General features: G+C 38.4%; 1 protein-coding gene across 2 annotated transcripts in view; it reads right to left on the reverse strand.

Moving 5' to 3' along the window:
• The window catches only part of LOC127856499 (5'-AMP-activated protein kinase subunit gamma-1-like), a 423,354-nt gene extending 408,515 nt beyond the window's left edge, over positions 1 to 14,839 (reverse strand). For both annotated transcript variants that reach the window (XM_052392758.1, XM_052392757.1), the window contains exons 1-2: positions 14,065 to 14,839; positions 10,860 to 10,975 (exon numbers count right to left, since the gene is read on the reverse strand). In XM_052392758.1, coding sequence (XP_052248718.1) covers positions 10,860 to 10,975; positions 14,065 to 14,407 — 459 coding nt within the window. In that variant the 5' untranslated portion in view covers positions 14,408 to 14,839. The remainder of the gene's footprint in view (positions 1 to 10,859; positions 10,976 to 14,064) is intronic.
• Between the last annotated feature and the right edge of the window lie 2,832 nt (positions 14,840 to 17,671).

Here is a 17,671-nt window from a genome sequence, read left to right on the forward strand (position 1 = left end):
GGGGGGGGTGGTGGGGGGGATTCTTGGGTGCGATGGTTGGACGGTATTTCAAACATAAAATAATCAAAATAAATAGTTTTGTTTTTTAACCGTTTAACAAAAAAAATTGGGGAGGGGGGTGGGGTGGGGGGGGGTATAGTGTGAGGGTGTGGTGGTCATTTGTGAGATGATCTTAAAAAATAAAAAAATATATAAAAAAAAATAAAATAGGGGGGGGGGTTTGGGGGGCGGGCACGGGCGATGGTTTGGGTGGAGTCTATTGTGGTATGTCAGGTAAGAGTAGTTTTGTCAAAGTATCAATCAAATCTAATCATAAATAAAGAAGTTATGGCAATTTTAGAGAAATTTAATAATTTGACCTTGAGAGTCAAGGTCATTCAAAGGTCAAGGTAAAATTCAACTTGCCAGGTACAGAAACCTCATGATAGCATGAAAGTATTTGAAGTTTGAAAGCAATAGCCTTGATACTTAAGAAGTAAAGTGGATCGAAACACAAAATTTAACCATATATTCAAAGTTACTAAGTCAAAAAAGGGCCATAATTCCGTAAAAATGACATCCAGAGTTATGCAACTTGTCCTTTTACTGTACCCTTATGATAGTTTGCGAGTGTTCCAAGTATGAAAGCAATATCTATGATACTTTAGGGGTAAAGTGGACCAAAACACAAAACTTAACCAAACTTTCAATTTTCTAAGTATAAAGGGCCCATAATTCCCTCCAAATGCCAGTCAGAGTTACATAACTTTGCCTGCACAGTCCCCTTACGGTAGTTAGTAAGTGTTGCAAGTATGAAAGCAATAGCTTTGATACTTAAGGAATAAAATGGACCTTAACACAAAACTTAACCAAAATTTTCAATTTTCTAAGTATAAAAAGGGCACATAATTCTGTCAAAATGCACGCCAGAGTTATCTAACTTTGCCTGCCCAGTCCCCTCATGATAGTTAGTAAGTGTACCAAGTTTGAATGCAATAGCATTGATACTTTCTGAAAAAAGTGGACCTAAACGCAAAACTTAACCAAAATTTTCAATTTTCTAAGTATAAAAAGGGCACATAATTCAGTCAAAATGCACGCCAGAGTTATCTAACTTTGCCTGCCCAGTCCCCTAATGATAGTTAGTAAGTGTACCAAGTTTGAATGCAATAGCATTGATACTTTCTGAGAAAAGTGGACCTAAACGCAAAACTTAACCGGACGCCGACGCCGACGCAGACGCCGACGCCAAGGTGATGACAATAGCTCATAATTTTTTTTCAAAAAATAGATGAGCTAAAAATGATGGTATCACATTAATCTAGCGAATGACTACAGCTACCTAAATACCACTATATATATGCACCATGCTCTGTGAAAATGGGGTTTAATGCATGTGCGTAATGTGTCGTCCCATATAAGCCTATGCAGTCCGCAGAGGCTAATCAGGGACAACACTTTTCACCCAAATTGGATTTTTTTCTAAGAAGACACTTTTTTTAAACAGAAAATATCATAAAAGCGGAAAGTGTCAGCGCTGATTAGCCTGTGCAGACTGCACAGGCTAATCTGGGAGGTCAATTTACGCACATGCATTAAACCCCTTTTTAACAGAGCACGGCCATATATGAGTACTATTAAAACTGGACAAGGCATTTCTATAGTGGCAAAACAGCGCGGAAGGTGCTTGGTGGGTCAGGGTTAAGGTGCGCGTCCCTTACAATATGTCAATTTTGTATACGTTCTAAATCAAAATCTTCGCTACTTGGCGAAACAGCGCGGAAGGGGCTTGGTGGGTCAGGGTTATGGTGCGCGCCCCTTACAATATGTCAATTTTGTACATGTTCTAAATCAAAATCTTCGCTACTTTGGAGCTATACAAACACAACATTTTCTTTCTTTTTTTGTTATTCCTCAATTGGAAAGCGCTTGTGAAATTTTCAAGCATCCCTGCGCCATGAGCAAAAAAGCAAGCACCGCGGCGAAATTGATTTTGAAGTCCAGTCATAGAGGGACCAACCTGGAGAAAAGCCTCCTTCACTTATGATTGAACTTGCACTAAAGCTGCTAGAAATATTAGTTATTGTTAGGGATGCAAGAATATTTTACCCAAAATCATTAACCGGTAAACCTTTTGGAGTAACCGGTTATTAACTGGTTAACCGAAACACCTTAAGAAGTTCAAATGTTCATGTATATTTTTAGTAAACAAGATATGTGTTTCTCGGAAACACTGTCCCCTTCTGTGCCGCTTTGAAGCTATATATTTGACCTTTGACCTTGAAGGATGACCTTGACATTTCACCACTCAAAATAAGCAGCTCCTTGAGATACACATGGATGCCAAATATGAAGTTGCTATCTTCAATATTGCAAAAGTTATGGCAAAATGTTAAAGTTAAAGCAAACAAACACAAACACATAAACCAACCAACCAACAGACAGGGCAACACAATATGTCCCCCACTATAGTGGTGGAGGACATAACAAGAGCTGTCAGAGGACAGCGCGCTCGACTATTCGAGTGCTTGACAGTATAACGTTAGCCATCATGGGGAAATTGTTCATATTCAATAATTTATTAGACGACCTTTCAAAAATAAAAAAATAAAAAAAAAAGTTTTTTTGTGGGGGGGGGGTGGGGTGAGAGGGGGGTATAATGTGGGGTGTGGTAATTTATTAAGATGATGTTTAAAAAAAATAAAAAAAATTGGGGGGGGGGATGGGGGGAGGGATTCTGGGTAGGGGCGTGGGGTATTGTTTGGGTGGATTCCATTGTGGTATTCAGGTAAGTGTTGTTTAGTCAAAGTAATAATAAAATGTGATCATAAATAAAGAAGTTATGAAAATTTAAGCAAAATGCTCAATTATCTAAGTGTAAAAGGGGCCATAATTATGTCAAAATGCTTTATACAGTGGTCTGCTCTTGTTTATAGGTTGGGGTAATGTTGGTAAACAAGTTTGCAACCTATAAAAGCAATATTTCAAAGGATATAGGAAATATTTGGGGTAGTACGCAAACTTTAACATAGATTTATCAATAATATGCATATTCTAAGTATAAAAGGGGCCATAAATATGACAAAATGCTTGATAGAGTTGTCTGCTCTTGTTTATAGGTTGGGGTGATGTTGGTAAACAAGTATGCAAAATATAAAAGCAATATGTCAAGGGACAATGAAAATAAATGGGTAGTACGAAAACTTTAATATTTGCTGCATATTCTAAGTGGAAAAGGGGCCATAATTATGAAAAAATGCTTGATAGAGTTGTCTGCTCTTGTTTATAGGTTGGGGTCATGTTGGTAAACAAGTATGCAAAATATGAAAGCAATATGTCAAGGGACAATGAAAATAATTGGGGTAGTACGAAAACTTTAACATTTGCTGCATATTCTAAGTGGAAAAGGGACCATAATTATGACAAAATGCTTGATAGAGTTGTCTGCTCTTCTTTATAGGTTGGGATCATGTTGGTAAACAAGTATGCAAAATATAAAAGCAATATGTCAAGGGACAAAAAAAATAATTGGGGTAGTACGAAAACTTTAACATTTGCACGCTAACGCAGACGCTAAGGCAGACGGTCACGCCGACGCCGGGGTGAGTAAAGGAAAGCTCCACTATATATATTTCATATAAAATAGTCGGGCTAAAAATGTCATACTGCTAATACATGTAGAAATGAAAGTAATTTGAGATTGCTTGCATTGATAACATGTCAGTTTCTAAAAAAGGCCTTTTCAGAGATTTCGGCATGTATTGAAGTTTGTCAGTAAATGCTTTATATTGATAAAATGTAAACATTGGATATGAAAAGCTCCGGTAAAACCAAGGATAAAATTAAAGAAAGAAAAAAAATGTACCCTCAACAGGGCTCGAACCACTGACCCTGGAGTAAAAGTCTATCACTTACACCACACGGCCATCCATGCTCATACGATGAGTGATGAATTTTTTGATGATAAAAGAATCACAAACCTTTCTATGAATGATGACATGCAATAACAAAGCACTTAACACTACCTTGCCATATCCCACAAGATAATCAAAGCGCTGATGGCACTGTAGGTGTTCGCTGTTGTATACGTTTAGACGTAACTCAGTTTTAAAAATTATGTTATAGCTATTTATATTGCAAGTTTTAAATGAACACAACCCATTCAATTTTATAAAGAGTGTGTCTTAAAGCACAGGTCCAGATGTTGTTGTTTTTTAAATCATTAACAAAAAATATAATTTAAGCTTCATTTTGGGAAAACAGGGCTTAATGCATATGCATTAATTGTCATCCCAGTACCAGAGACTCTTTAGACAAAAACAATATACAATCAGAAATGTCGTCCTTGATTAGCTTGTGCGCATTGCACAGGCTAATCTTATTTGACAATGCATTAAGCAGACGCTTCTAGCATAAATTTGTTGTCTGCTTATTTTACTGCAACAGGCAGTGGTTGTCTTTCCATAGCGTAGTTAAGCAGTTAAGCGCATACTGATTTGCAAAATTTTCTTTGTAAAATTAGTGTGAGCTAACGCTCACACTAAAAACACGACTTTATGCAATACAGTATAACTTTGGCTTCATTCTTATGATTACTATCATATTCCCGATGAATTTAAATGAACAGGTGGATTCGATTGAAACCAAGATATCAAACTGATTACTTTATATAAGTGTTATAAAAATTATTATTATTTGGTTTATTATAATTCCTTTGATACAGCATACACGCCATAAATTTTCAGACCAATTCCGGGACATTGAGCTCAATTTTCAAGGACTTTTGGCTATTTTCTGGGACAGGTTACATATAGAGATATATATAGATATATATGCATTTTTGGTTCGCATTTTTTTCACATTGTAAATTGCTAAGTTCGAAAGCCTATCCGAAATACACTAGATCTATTAATGTCAAATTAAACATTACTTCTTCCGTTCCTAGATACACGCCACGTGTTTTTCGTGTTAGAACAGAGCACCAAATTGCTTTTGTGTACATGTCACATCATCTGCAGGAAACGCTTGGACGAATCTGCTGGATGTTTTGACATGGTGAACTCAATTCAAATTCACTTATTATTTTTATTGTTATTATTACTGGGGGTTCAGAACAAGACAGAAATAAACATAGTGAGGAAAATGATTGTACATGCTTAATTTTTTACTCAACTTCTTTGTATGTTAAACGTGCGAACATAACCTGCTTTTAAATTTTTACTCAACGATGTTGGACTTCAGATGTGTGAACGACTCCTTGGCCCTTACGCAGCGGCAAATTATAATGTAGTATGTTAAAGCCAATTAACAACCACATTAAACAATGCCGCCTTTTCTGTTTGACACCAAATGTGAGACAATCGATATGATAACAGGACGCCTGTTAATTGATCTATTCTGACACGTAGTGTAGTCACCTATACTGGTAGACGTTGCCATGGAGACGCTGCGGCTTAGTGGGAACATAGATTCGAGGTGAAGTTAAGCCTAAGATAAGGTACATGTTTATACAGGACACGTTCTTTTTTTTTTTTTTTTTTGGAAACCTTGGGATTTTTGGAGACAGTAACAGGGAAATTTTTTTTTTTTTCCCCATTGAGAAAGTGCCTTTTTCTGGTACTTAATACAGAATGAAAAAAAATCGCTGACTATCTATACTGGGTTATTACTTAAGACTATGTGGATACAGAAAAAGGCCTATTCTAAAAAAAAATTGAACTCACTTTGATTTTCTTTTTAATGTATAAGTGTCAATAATATCTGCATAATTATAACCTTTTTAACTGAAAGAATGTATTTCTCACTAAAACACAAAAGACTTAAAAAAGTAAATTGAACTGAATAATATACCATCATTCGCAGGATCATTTAATGTGCAAGTACTGATTTATTTAACGTTTTTTATTTTAAGTGAGATAAACAAGTCTATATTTTATAACAAAAGCAAACATTATCATTTTCCCTTTCATATGCAGGTTACAGTATGCTATACCTTCTTAAAACAAAATCATTATTTATTTGAAGACAATTCTCTGTATGGGCACTTGCAATGACTTTATTTTTTAATATATCTGTGTGCATGTGGTAGGAAAAACATTTTCTGTACTACAAATTCCCCGTTTTGCCCCAAGATTGCAGACTTCATGAGACTTTGACAGTTGGGGAGCAACCCTCATCAACTGGAGAGAGGTCGGTAAAAAGATGGCCGTAAAACAGTGACCGTTGATTCGCATCAAATTCTTTCTCACATACCACATGACCAACCTTGTTTATTGTTTAAATCCGCTTGGAATGCTCTTTAAGAAAAGGAATGGTTATGATGGTCTCTATGTGCAAAGAAGTGTGACATTATTTTTTGTTAAAGTTATTGCTTTTACATTGAATTTGTTAGGGAAATCTTTAAGTATATTGTGACCTGAAGTGGTAAACTATCATTTAAATACCGGTACCTCAGCGTTCACCAGAATGTTTTTCAGAGTCCTAGGGTCAAGCATGAAAACATGTACATTTTGACATTAAAACAGAATGCTACTGAAGATTTGGAACAATATTGAAAGGAAAACAGTAAATAAATAAATAACTTTAATCATACCACTGCATTGATATCATCCTATTATTAGGGTGTCTGATATTATATATTATATCTTGTCAACACGTTTTAGATCAGTCAATGTTTGGAGGTAGGTCACATTTCTCAGATTCAACATCATTTTTGTTAATATATTTAAAGCACAAACAGCAATAAAAATAGCAAAAAATCTTTCTTTACAAAAAAAAAGAGCAACTGCATGTAATGTCATGATTTTCTCATCAAATGTCATACAACATATTCATTCCTACTCCAAAAATGCAGCGTGGTAGAGGTTCTATATAAACAACAAGGCTATTGTCAAGCAATATGGTCCCCTACCGGCTCCACCATTGTCAGAAATTCCACCATTTTCAGATTTTTTTTTTTTTGGTTGCCATAGCAACCACAATTTTTGACGTAGGAACAAAATGAAATGCTGTGCATAATGTCCATATTGCCATCTATCCATGTTGCAAGTTTCATGAAAAAATATTAAGAACTTTTAAAGTCATCGCAGGATCCAGAAAAGTGTGACGGACTGACTGACTGACAGACAGACAGACGGAGTGCAAACCAGTAGGGGACAATTAATGGGGACTTAGAGGTATATAACCCTTTCTCACTCAGAAGCAAAGTTAAAATGGCTATGTGCAAACAGAATAAAACCAGAACAGCGTGCGAGTAACTCACAGTCTGTTTAGGTTTAATGCTGTTTGCTGCTCATCAGTATCTAAGGTTTGAAGATGAAGTCTTAAAAACTTGAATCTAGTTAGAAAGGTCTTATATTAAATAAAACTTTCTAAAGGACTACAAATGCATGAAAATACATATCTAAGTGGTAAAAGTACATGTATAAACAGGCAAGCCTTAACGTTTTTTTATTTGAAGCCTCACCTGAGATATTACACAACAATAGGGAAGTATAACCTGTAATTCTCTATGTATTGTATTGCTTAACCCTTTACCACTTAGATACGTATTTTGATGCATTTGTAGAAAGTTACATTTATTTAAATACCTTTCTTACTAGATTAAAGTTTTAAAGGCTTCATTTCCAACCCTTAAATTTAGATGAGCAGCAAACAGCATAAAACCTGAACAGACTGCGAGTTTTTCGCAGGCTGTTCTGGTTTTATGCTGGTTGCAAAAGCCATTTTCACTTTGCTTCTTACGGGGGAAAGGGTTTAAATCAGTGACTCCATTTTATGTTCCCATGCCCCCCCCCCCCCCCCCCCGACTTCAAGGGATGGACTAAAAGGATTTTATTATTCCTAGGTATTTAATATGTTGTCACTTTTTTGTTTAATTACAGTAAACAAACAATACACTGGTTTGCAAATTATATTGCATTTTAATACCTATTGAAAGAGATTGAACAAGAGATGGGTTCGTCAGAAACACAATGCCCCATATTGCGCCGCTTTGAAATTATTATTTTTTTGACCTTTGACCTTGAAGGATGACCTTGACCCTGAACTTTCACCACTCAAAATGTGCAGCTTCATGAAAACGCTGCTTTGAATTTTTTTTTTGACCTTTGACCTTGAAGGATGACCTTGAACTTCCACCACTCAAAATGTGCAGCTTCATGATATGCTTATCAATATTGAAAAAGTTACGGCCAATGTTAAAGTTTTTTTCGGACGGACGGACAGATTGACTGACGTACTGACTGACGGACAGTTCAACTGCTATATGCCACTCTACCGGGAGCATAAAAAGCCAGAGAGTTGAGAGATTGTCTGGAAAATGTGGAAGGAGTTTGCTCCACAACACTATAAAATTATACGTGGACAGACCAACAGACAAAGCTACCACCAGAGAGACTCAAACCGTCTCTTAAACTGAGCTTGCATGGGTATAGAGATTGCTGAGCTTGCATGGGTATAGAGATTGCTGAGCTTGCATGGGTATAGAAATTGCTGAGCTTGCATGGGTATAGAGATTGCTGAGCTTGGATGGGCATAGAGATTGCTGAGCTTGTATGGGTATAGAGATTGCTGAGCTTGCATGGGTATAGAGACTGCTGAGCTTGCATGGGTATAGAGATTGCTGAGCTTGCATGGGTATAGAGACTGCTGAGCTTGCATGGGTATAGAGATTGCTGAGCTTGCATGGGTATAGAGATTGCTGAGCTTGCATGGGTATAGAGATTGCTGAGCTTGCATGGGTATAGAGACTGCTGAGCTTGCATGGGTATAGAGACTGCTGAGCTTGCATGGGTATAGAGACTGCTGAGCTTGCATGGGTATAGAGATTGCTGAGCTTGCATGGGTATAGAGATTGCTGAGCTTGCATGGGTATAGAGACTGCTGAGCTTGCATGGGTATAGAGATTGCTGAGCTTGCATGGGTATAGAGATTGCTGAGCTTGCATGGGTATAGAGATTGCTGAGCTTGCATGGGTATAGAGACTGCTGAGCTTGCATGGGTATAGAGATTGCTGAGCTTGCATGGGTATAGAGATTGCTGAGCTTGCATGGGTATAGAGATTGCTGAGCTTGCATGGGTATAGAGATTGCTGAGCTTGCATGGGTATAGAGACTGCTGAGCTTGCATGGGTATAGAGACTGCTGAGCTTGCATGGGTATAGAGACTGCTGAGCTTGCATGGGTATAGAGACTGCTGAGCTTGCATGGGTATCGAGATTGCTGAGCTTGCATGGGTAAAGAGACTGCTGAGCTTGCATGGGTATAGAGATTGCTGAGCTTGCATGGGTATAGAGACTGCTGAGCTTGCATGGGTATAGAGACTGCTGAGCTTGCATGGGTATAGAGACTGCTGAGCTTGCATGGGTAAAGAGATTGCTGAGCTTGCATGGGTATAGAGATTGCTGAGCTTGCATGGGTATAGAGATTGCTGAGCTTGCATGGGTATAGAGATTGCTGAGCTTGCATGGGTATAGAGATTGCTGAGCTTGTATAGGTATAGAGATTGCAATAACTCAGACGCCTTTTCTGACCCGTTTCAAGTCCCTTAAAAACAAAATTAAATTGAAGACCTTTATATATAGAAGTTTATAGGGCTTAATTTCCAACCCTAAGATATGAACAGCAAACAGCAAATACAATTGAACTCGCAGGCTGTTCGAGTTTTACGCCAGTGTTTTTATTTAATCATGGGGCCGGGGCCCTTATGATTGGGAAAACTTGCGGTGTTTTGCCTAAAATAGGTAAATTAGTGTTATTTTTGTATTTCTATTAAATGCTTCATAATTGAGAATAAAAGTGTTTTCAATATTATATTTACTAAGGTTCAACTTAAAAAGCTAGATGCGAGATGAACGAAATGTTGAGATGCAAAAAAAAACACTTTAAACAGAGAATTTTTCCATACAAATGGGAAAAAAATGCTATACTTTTTTTCCGTTCGGAATTGGGCTGAATGCTGGGCCCAGAATTTGAACAAAATTAACCACTGTATGCTGGTTGGAAACAGCCATTTTCACTCTGCTTCAGAGTGGGAAAGGGTTTTTCTCATCAAATGTCATACAACAAATTCATTCCTGCTAAAAATATGCAGCATGGTAGAGGTAATATATAAACAAGAGCACTGCATAACGGGTGCCAACTCTTGGCTTCGGGTGCATTTTTTAATAAATGAAAGCTTGTCAGAATGTTTTGTTTTTTTGTGTTTTTTTAAGAGGTCACAGTGACCTTGACCTTTGACCTAATGACCCAAATATGAGTTTGGAGTGAAGAACTCATCAAGGTGCAGCTACATATCAAGTTTCAAAGTTGTTAGGTGGAAGCACTTCGATTTTAGAGCCAATGTTCAAAATCTTGACAAAATGTTAAGGTTTTAGCACGACGCGGAGGGCGGACGACACGACGAGCTGGCTATGACAATACCTCGGGTTTTCTCCAAAAACAGCCGAGCTAAAAATTAATGGGGACTTGGAGGTATATAAACAGGCAATATAAAGAAGAGAAACTCGAGTTGCTCCAGCAGTATTGCATTCCTATTATACACACGTCTGTGTGGGAACAGTGGTCTAATGGTAGGACGCTGGCTTAAGAGATCAAGAGGTCCCTGGTTCGAATCCCTCCCTGACCACTGGAATTTTCCTGAGCAAGAAATTTATCCCACATTTGCTCCTCTCCACTCAGGTGTATAAATGGGTACCTGTTAGGGAAATAAGCCAATGTGCCGTGGCTGCATACTGCGCCAAAATATTAACGGACGACTTATGACCCAGTGATCGGGGGAAAAATGTGAAGCTCCTCTGAACCCACATACTATATAAATGTGTTAAAAAAAATTTTAAAAAAATAAAATAAAAAAAATAATAATCTTACAACATTTCTTACCTCGTCATGATCTTCGCTCTCGTAGACAGTGTCGAGCTCATGTGGATGGTACTGGCCTAACAACTCATCAAGGCAATACATGTACTCTGCTGCTGGCTCGGACTGACCCGACACCTCTGCAAAAATTTACCTAAAGGTTCTCAATAATGTACAGTTTAACCATTTCCCACTTAGAAGCAAAGTAAAAATGGCTATGTGCAAACAGCATAAAACCAGAACAGCCTGCGAGTAACTAGCAGTCTGTTCAGGTTTTATGCTGTTTGCTGCTCATCAGTATCTAAGATTTGGAAATGAAGCCTTTAAAACTTGAACTTCTTAAGAAAGGTATTTAATTAAATTAAACTTGTAAGGACCACAAATGAGTGAAAATACGCATCTAGGTGGTAAAGGGTTAAACAAAATCGTTCATGCACAACTTCATATCATGAGAAATACAGGTAACTTTAAATGGTTTACACTTCATTTGACATAATTATGTTGGTGGACAGAATATACAGACAGTAGGACAAAGTAATAGTTTCTAAAGTGAGTTCTTTATTACTGACCACCATGCATTAAAAAACTAAATTAGCAAAACAACAGCTGCCCCAAGATACCTAGTGCACTCAACTATTATTCCCAAGATACCAAGTGCACTCAACTATTATTCCCAAGATACCTAGTGCACTCAACTATTATTCCACTTTGATAGTAGTGTATTTTCTGATAAAATAACCACAAGGACCCATTTTGGAAAAGTACCGGTACTAGCCCAGTTGGGCAAAATATGAGCAAAAAGCCCTGAAATTTAGAAAATTCACATTGTGAAATCTTCATATTGGGAAATTGGTGTATTTTTGTGTGTGCAAACAATACTTTAAAATTGAGAAAATTAAGATTTGTCATTATATGTAAATATGACGTTAAGTAAGGTTCAACCCATACTGTAGCAGCTACAAAGGGAGATTAACTAAATAATGCATTTTATTTTATTTTTTTATATATATTTTTTTAAGAAACCATCAATTGATAATTTTTGGATGGCTACAAGGAAATTTGTAATTTTTACCTGATTGCGAAAGTAAATTTGTACATTTAAAGAACAAAAAAAATCGCTGGATTAAACTTATAAAATTAGCATGTTTATTTTGTTCCTGATTGTTGTTAAGAAAGATAGCCAAATTGTATGAGATATAGTTTGTTCAAATGTGTTTGACTGAACTGTTATGTGACCTGTTTCTCTGAGCTGAGGAAAAAAGATTATATAATTTATATTTATATTGTAATTTTTATCATTATTATTATTAATCATTTGGGGTGCAACAATATAAACTAGAAATGGCGCGGCAGAGGCCGACGCGTATCCCCACGCCGAATGTTTGACCTAGGTGTGCCCCAGGGTTGGTAATGGGGCCATTTATAGCTGAGATTGACCGTATTGTCATAAGAGAAGTTCATCATCAATTAGAAGTGAATTGGTGTAGAAATGAAGAAGTTATAGTAAAAGGCAATTTTGGGTGGGTGTGACATATGTGGGCAGGGCGCCACAGGGTTGGTAATTGTGCCATGCATAGTTGAGATTGACCGTATTGTCATAAGAGAAGTTCAGTATCAATTTGAAGTGAATCGGTGTAGAAAAGAAGAAATTATAGTAAAAGGCAATTTTGGGTGGGTGTGGTCTATGTGGGCGGGGCCCCAGGGTTGGTAATGGGGCCATGCATAGTTGAGATTGACCGTATTGTCATAAGAGAGGTTCAGTATCAATTTGAAGTGAATCGGTGTAGAAATGAAGAAATTATAGTAAAAGGCAATTTTGGGTGGGTGTGGTCTATGTGGGCGGGGCGCCCCAGGGTTGGTAATGGGGCCATGCATAGTTGAGATTGACTGTATTGTCATAAGAGAAGTTCAATATCAATTTGAAGTGAATCAGTGTAGAAATGAAGAAATTATAGTAAAGGCAATTTTGGGTGGGTGTGGTCTATGTGGGCGGGGCCCCAGGGTTGGTTATGGGGCCATGCATAGTTGAGATTGACCCTAATGTCATAAGAGAAGTTCAGTATCAATTTGAAGTGAATCCGTGTAGAAATGAAAAAATTATAGTAAATGGAATTTTTTGGTGGGTGTGGCCTATGTGGGCGGGCGCCCCAGGGTTGGGATTGGGGCCATGCATAGTTGAGATTGACCCTAATGTCATAACAAAAGTTCAGTATCAATTTGAAGTGAATCCGTGTAGAAATGAAAAAATTATAGTAAATGGAAATTTTTGGTGGGTGTGGCCTATGTGGGCGGGGCGCCCCAGGGTTGGGAATGGGGCCATGCATGGTTGAGATTGACCGTATTGTCATAAGAGAGGTCCAGTATCAATTTGAAGTGAATCGGTGTAGAAATAAAGAAGTAAATGTAAAATAACCTAAAAAAATGAGTGATAATTTCTGACGCGGCCCCACCCCAACCGCTATAACTTTTGACCCAGGGGTCAGATCAAAATTCCAAATAGTGCAGGGTCGCACATATGCTCATAGCTACCATGTGTGTAAGTTTCAAGGTTCTAGTGCTTTTAGTGTAGGAGGAGATAGTGGCCAGGACGGACGGACAGACGGACGGACGGACGGACGGCGGAGATAACCACAATATCCCCACCTTTTTTTCAAAAAGCGTGGGGATAAATACATGGCATTTTTAATGACAACATGTCTACAAACATTATACACGTAATAAGATATCACTTGTTCTTGTTTGTCTCATCCTTAATGTAACATATTCCAATACGTTTTGCGAGACACATTTACCATATTACAATATGGCATTTTCAGTAGTGTTGCACCCCGTACTGCAGCGAATTTATTTGCCCAACTGCAAAAGTACCGGTACCAGCCCGGTTGGGAAAATTGTGTGCGAAAAACCCTGAAATTGAGAAAATTTGCGTCATGAAGTCTTCATATTGGGAAATTGGTGTATTGGATTTTTTTATCCCAAACACTTTAAAAACGATAATAAAATGTTGTCAAATAATCAATATTATATTTACTTAGGTTCAAGCCATAGAGCTGCATAGGGAAACTATAAACTAATGTTGCATTTCATTTATAATTTATTATTTTTCTAAGATACCTTCAATTAGGAATTTTTTGACAGCAATTGGGAAATTTGTAGTTTTTTCCTTATTGGGAAAGTGACGTTTTCCAGTTCTGTATAAAAAGGATAAAAATGGCTGCTAATGTTTTACCCTTTTGATCGTAATAATCACTGCCACAGTCAGGATCGTCGCCCCCGATGCTGAGGCTGGACAGATTGGTCGAGTCTTTTCCCTGCGGCAGAAGGAACTTTGTTTCATCAACCACATCTTCAATAAAATGCTCAGGTTTCTGAGCCAATCTGTGACCAGTATTAAACGCCCCTCTGAACTGACCAACCGATTTCCCTCCCTGGTCCGAGGACATCTCTGCCACCTTCTGAGATTCTTTCTGGCATGACTTGCTGTTGTTAGCATTTTTCCTTGTTTTTGTTTTGTGATCATCACTAGGGCTCGACTTTTTTGTCAACTTTGGCGGCTCTTGATCATTGCTCATTGGGGACTTCTCCGGCTTGTGGCCGAAGAAACTGAAGTGAAATATGTTGAATGGTGAGTGTTTCTTTGGATGTTCTGGTTCGTTGTTATTCTGATCCTCCAAAGGATGTTTGCTCGCGTGTTTTCCACGAGTTTCAGATTCTGGAGTAAAAGAACTAGGCACAGATGGATTACTCGAGTGTCTAGTCCGGTCAAAAGGGTTGTCAAAGTGAGAGGGATGAAACTCTAACACGAAGGCTTTATCCAGGGATCTTGACACTGGCTGGTGTTGCACAAGCTTATCAGTCGACCTGACAGGAATGGTGTAAATCTCGGCAGAGCCTTGGAAATGGGGGCTTATCTGCGAATACAGTGGAGAGGATTTCGGAGTCCTCGGTTCGGTCAGAAGAAAGTGCAACTCTTCCCCAAAATACCCAAAGTTTTCTTCGTCAGACATTGCTGAAAAAGATGTTCTGCATCAAATTATCTTGTCTGACACGCCTTCTTGTAATGTTAAATTATTATAAAAGTTGATGATCGATGTAAAAATTATACTTCAAGCAAGCTGCTTTATGGCATAATTGAACATTTCACCTCTAAGTGTAGCCTTGACCTTTGAAGTTGGGAGATACATCTAAGAGTTAACATGCTAAGTGGTGAACATTTCTGGTATGATAATTTACTGGTAATATTGCATGATGAATGATATAGTTGCAGTCAGTACAAGCTTCATAATGCTAACGGGATGATTGACCTTTACATATGACCTTTACTTTTGAAATAGTCAGATGTTCAGCCACAAACATCACCGTATGGTTAAAACTTGTGGTGAGTCATTTTAAAACATACTTAATGACAGATTAGCAGTCTGGGTAAGCTGTAGTATGGTTGTCTTTTACCTTACCTCAAAAAATGGCATTTACCTTAAAAGGGACTTTTTCAAGAATATGTTAATTATACGCAATAGCGTTAGGGCCATCATGGTTACACATTCAAATCCAGAGGGTGAGAATGCGAGGACGCGAATGTGCGAAAAATACGATGATGAAAGTGCGACAATACCAAGGTGACAATGCGATAGTACGATTGCAAAAATGCGAGAACGCGATAGTAAGACGACGATAATGCGACAGTGTGATGACTACAGTGGGATGACGATAGTGCGACAATATGATGGCGACAGTGCGATAGTACGATGGCGACAGTGCGACAATATGATGGCGACAGTGCGATAGTACGATGGCGACAATGCGATAGTCATATCGTACTGTCGCCATCGTATCATCGCATTGTTGCCATCATACTTTCACATTGTCACCATTGTATTGTCGCATTGTTATCATGGTATTGTCACATTGTGGCCATCGTACTATTGCGTTCTCGCATTATTGCCCTCTGGATTTTTATGTGTAAACACGATTGCCCTAACGGTATTCAGTAGAATTAACATATTTTATTACAGAATCAAACAAGATGTGGTGTTCAATAAATGAATATGCCCCTAGTGGAAGCTTTGTCAGTATTGATTCATGGACCCATCGGAATAAGTCTAAATACAAAGGTTAATTTCAAAGTCAAAATGACTCATGTTACAAAACAAATAATCATAAGTCAAAATATTTATCACACTCATAGATAGGTAATTAAACTGGCGTTATTCTTTCAAAAGGAGAATGATCGTAAAGCAACAAATAAACAAAAAATCGGACAAATTTTCACTCCGAATTTACGAACACTTGTGACAATAACAAAACTTGTGACAATAACATAAGCAACAATATAAGCAACGATACATACGTGCCGTTAATACCAAATAAACTCATTATATTTTCCCCAAGGGGTTGTAGTGTATTCGGATAGCTGTTGATAGAAGTTCCGATGGACACGTGAAAATCGTGCAAAATAGCAATCGAATACGCTCCCTTACAGGAAGTCCCATTACGTCATAGGTCATAACGGGCGAACTATAAAACTGCAGACGACGAAAGGTTTTAAACAATCGAAGGGAACTAAAATTCTAGCAAACCATTAAGTATGGTAACATACAGCTTATGTTAGCTAATGCACGTGTATTATTTATTGCATTTGGTCGATAAAACTTCTTCTTCCCGTAAAGTACAGGGCTTCTCTGGAGCATCGATGTACTGTGACTGTACAAGGTCGTTGTGAGGTTACAAAAAAATGGGACCAGATAGCATACATTTTCTTTTTCTCAGTAGGGACACAGTAGCTGGATGGTGTACAGGTTGGCTGGTATTTTAATCAGGCAGTTAATTATTATGTACATCAGTATCAGCCAGGAGTCAGCACGACGTGTCCGTAGGGATTGCCATCCTAGGGAGCGAGGGGGGGTGGGGGTGCGATCATTTGGCTCGTGCTGTTTGTTGTCCTGTAATCTCCATTAACAAATCTGGCACATCTGCGCTTTAATGCTTCTAGCTGGGTTATGTTTGCCGCAGTATATGGATCCGAATCAGTCCATGCATACTCCAGGATTGGACGTATAAGGGCTTTGCAACATTGTGCATTTACATTGGTTGGGCATGTGTTGATGTTTCTTCTCAAGAAGGCAAGAGAGTTGTTGGATTTCGTTGAGACCTCATCAACATGGCTGTTTCAAAGCAGTTTTTCGTGCAGTGTGACCCCTAAGTAATTCCCACCGGTGACGTTTGCGAGTAAATGACCTTGAAGCTCGTAGGTACTCTTGATAGGCTTACGTTTTCTGGTGAAGTTGATAGTCTCACAGTTGGGAGGGTTGAACTGCATTTGCCGATCTCTCTCGCTCTGTTCTTATTTTAGCAGGTCCTCTTGCAGGATGTCTGTATCTTCAATCGTTCGGATCTTACAACACAGTAGGCTGTCATCTGCAAAGAGGCGTGTAATGGAGGGTTCCCTACCTGGTATATCATTTGTGTACAGCAGAAAGAGCAGGGGGTGGGGCGGGGGCTAGCACAGAGCCCCGGGGGACTCCCGATGTTAAGGTGCAGGTGATGAAGCGTGGCCTTTAACAAGGACTTTCCGCCTTCTGTTGCTGAGAAAAAGTGTGATCCACTTCAGTAGGTAATTGCGGATCCCATAGAATTTCAGCTTTATGGCGAGTCGCTTGTGGGGTACCTTGTCGACGGCTTTGCTAAAGTCTAGCTTAACACCCCGTTATCGATTTGCGTGTGATGCAGCTAAGAACTGCGCAGCAAAAGTTATTCACTATCTTTTATCTAACAGATATAATGTGTGATCGTTCATCAACACCGACCACAATCAACGCCGTATACCTTTTTTAAAGATA

This window comes from Dreissena polymorpha, chromosome 13, assembly GCF_020536995.1.
Source record: "Dreissena polymorpha isolate Duluth1 chromosome 13, UMN_Dpol_1.0, whole genome shotgun sequence".
NCBI lineage: Eukaryota > Metazoa > Mollusca > Bivalvia > Myida > Dreissenidae > Dreissena > Dreissena polymorpha.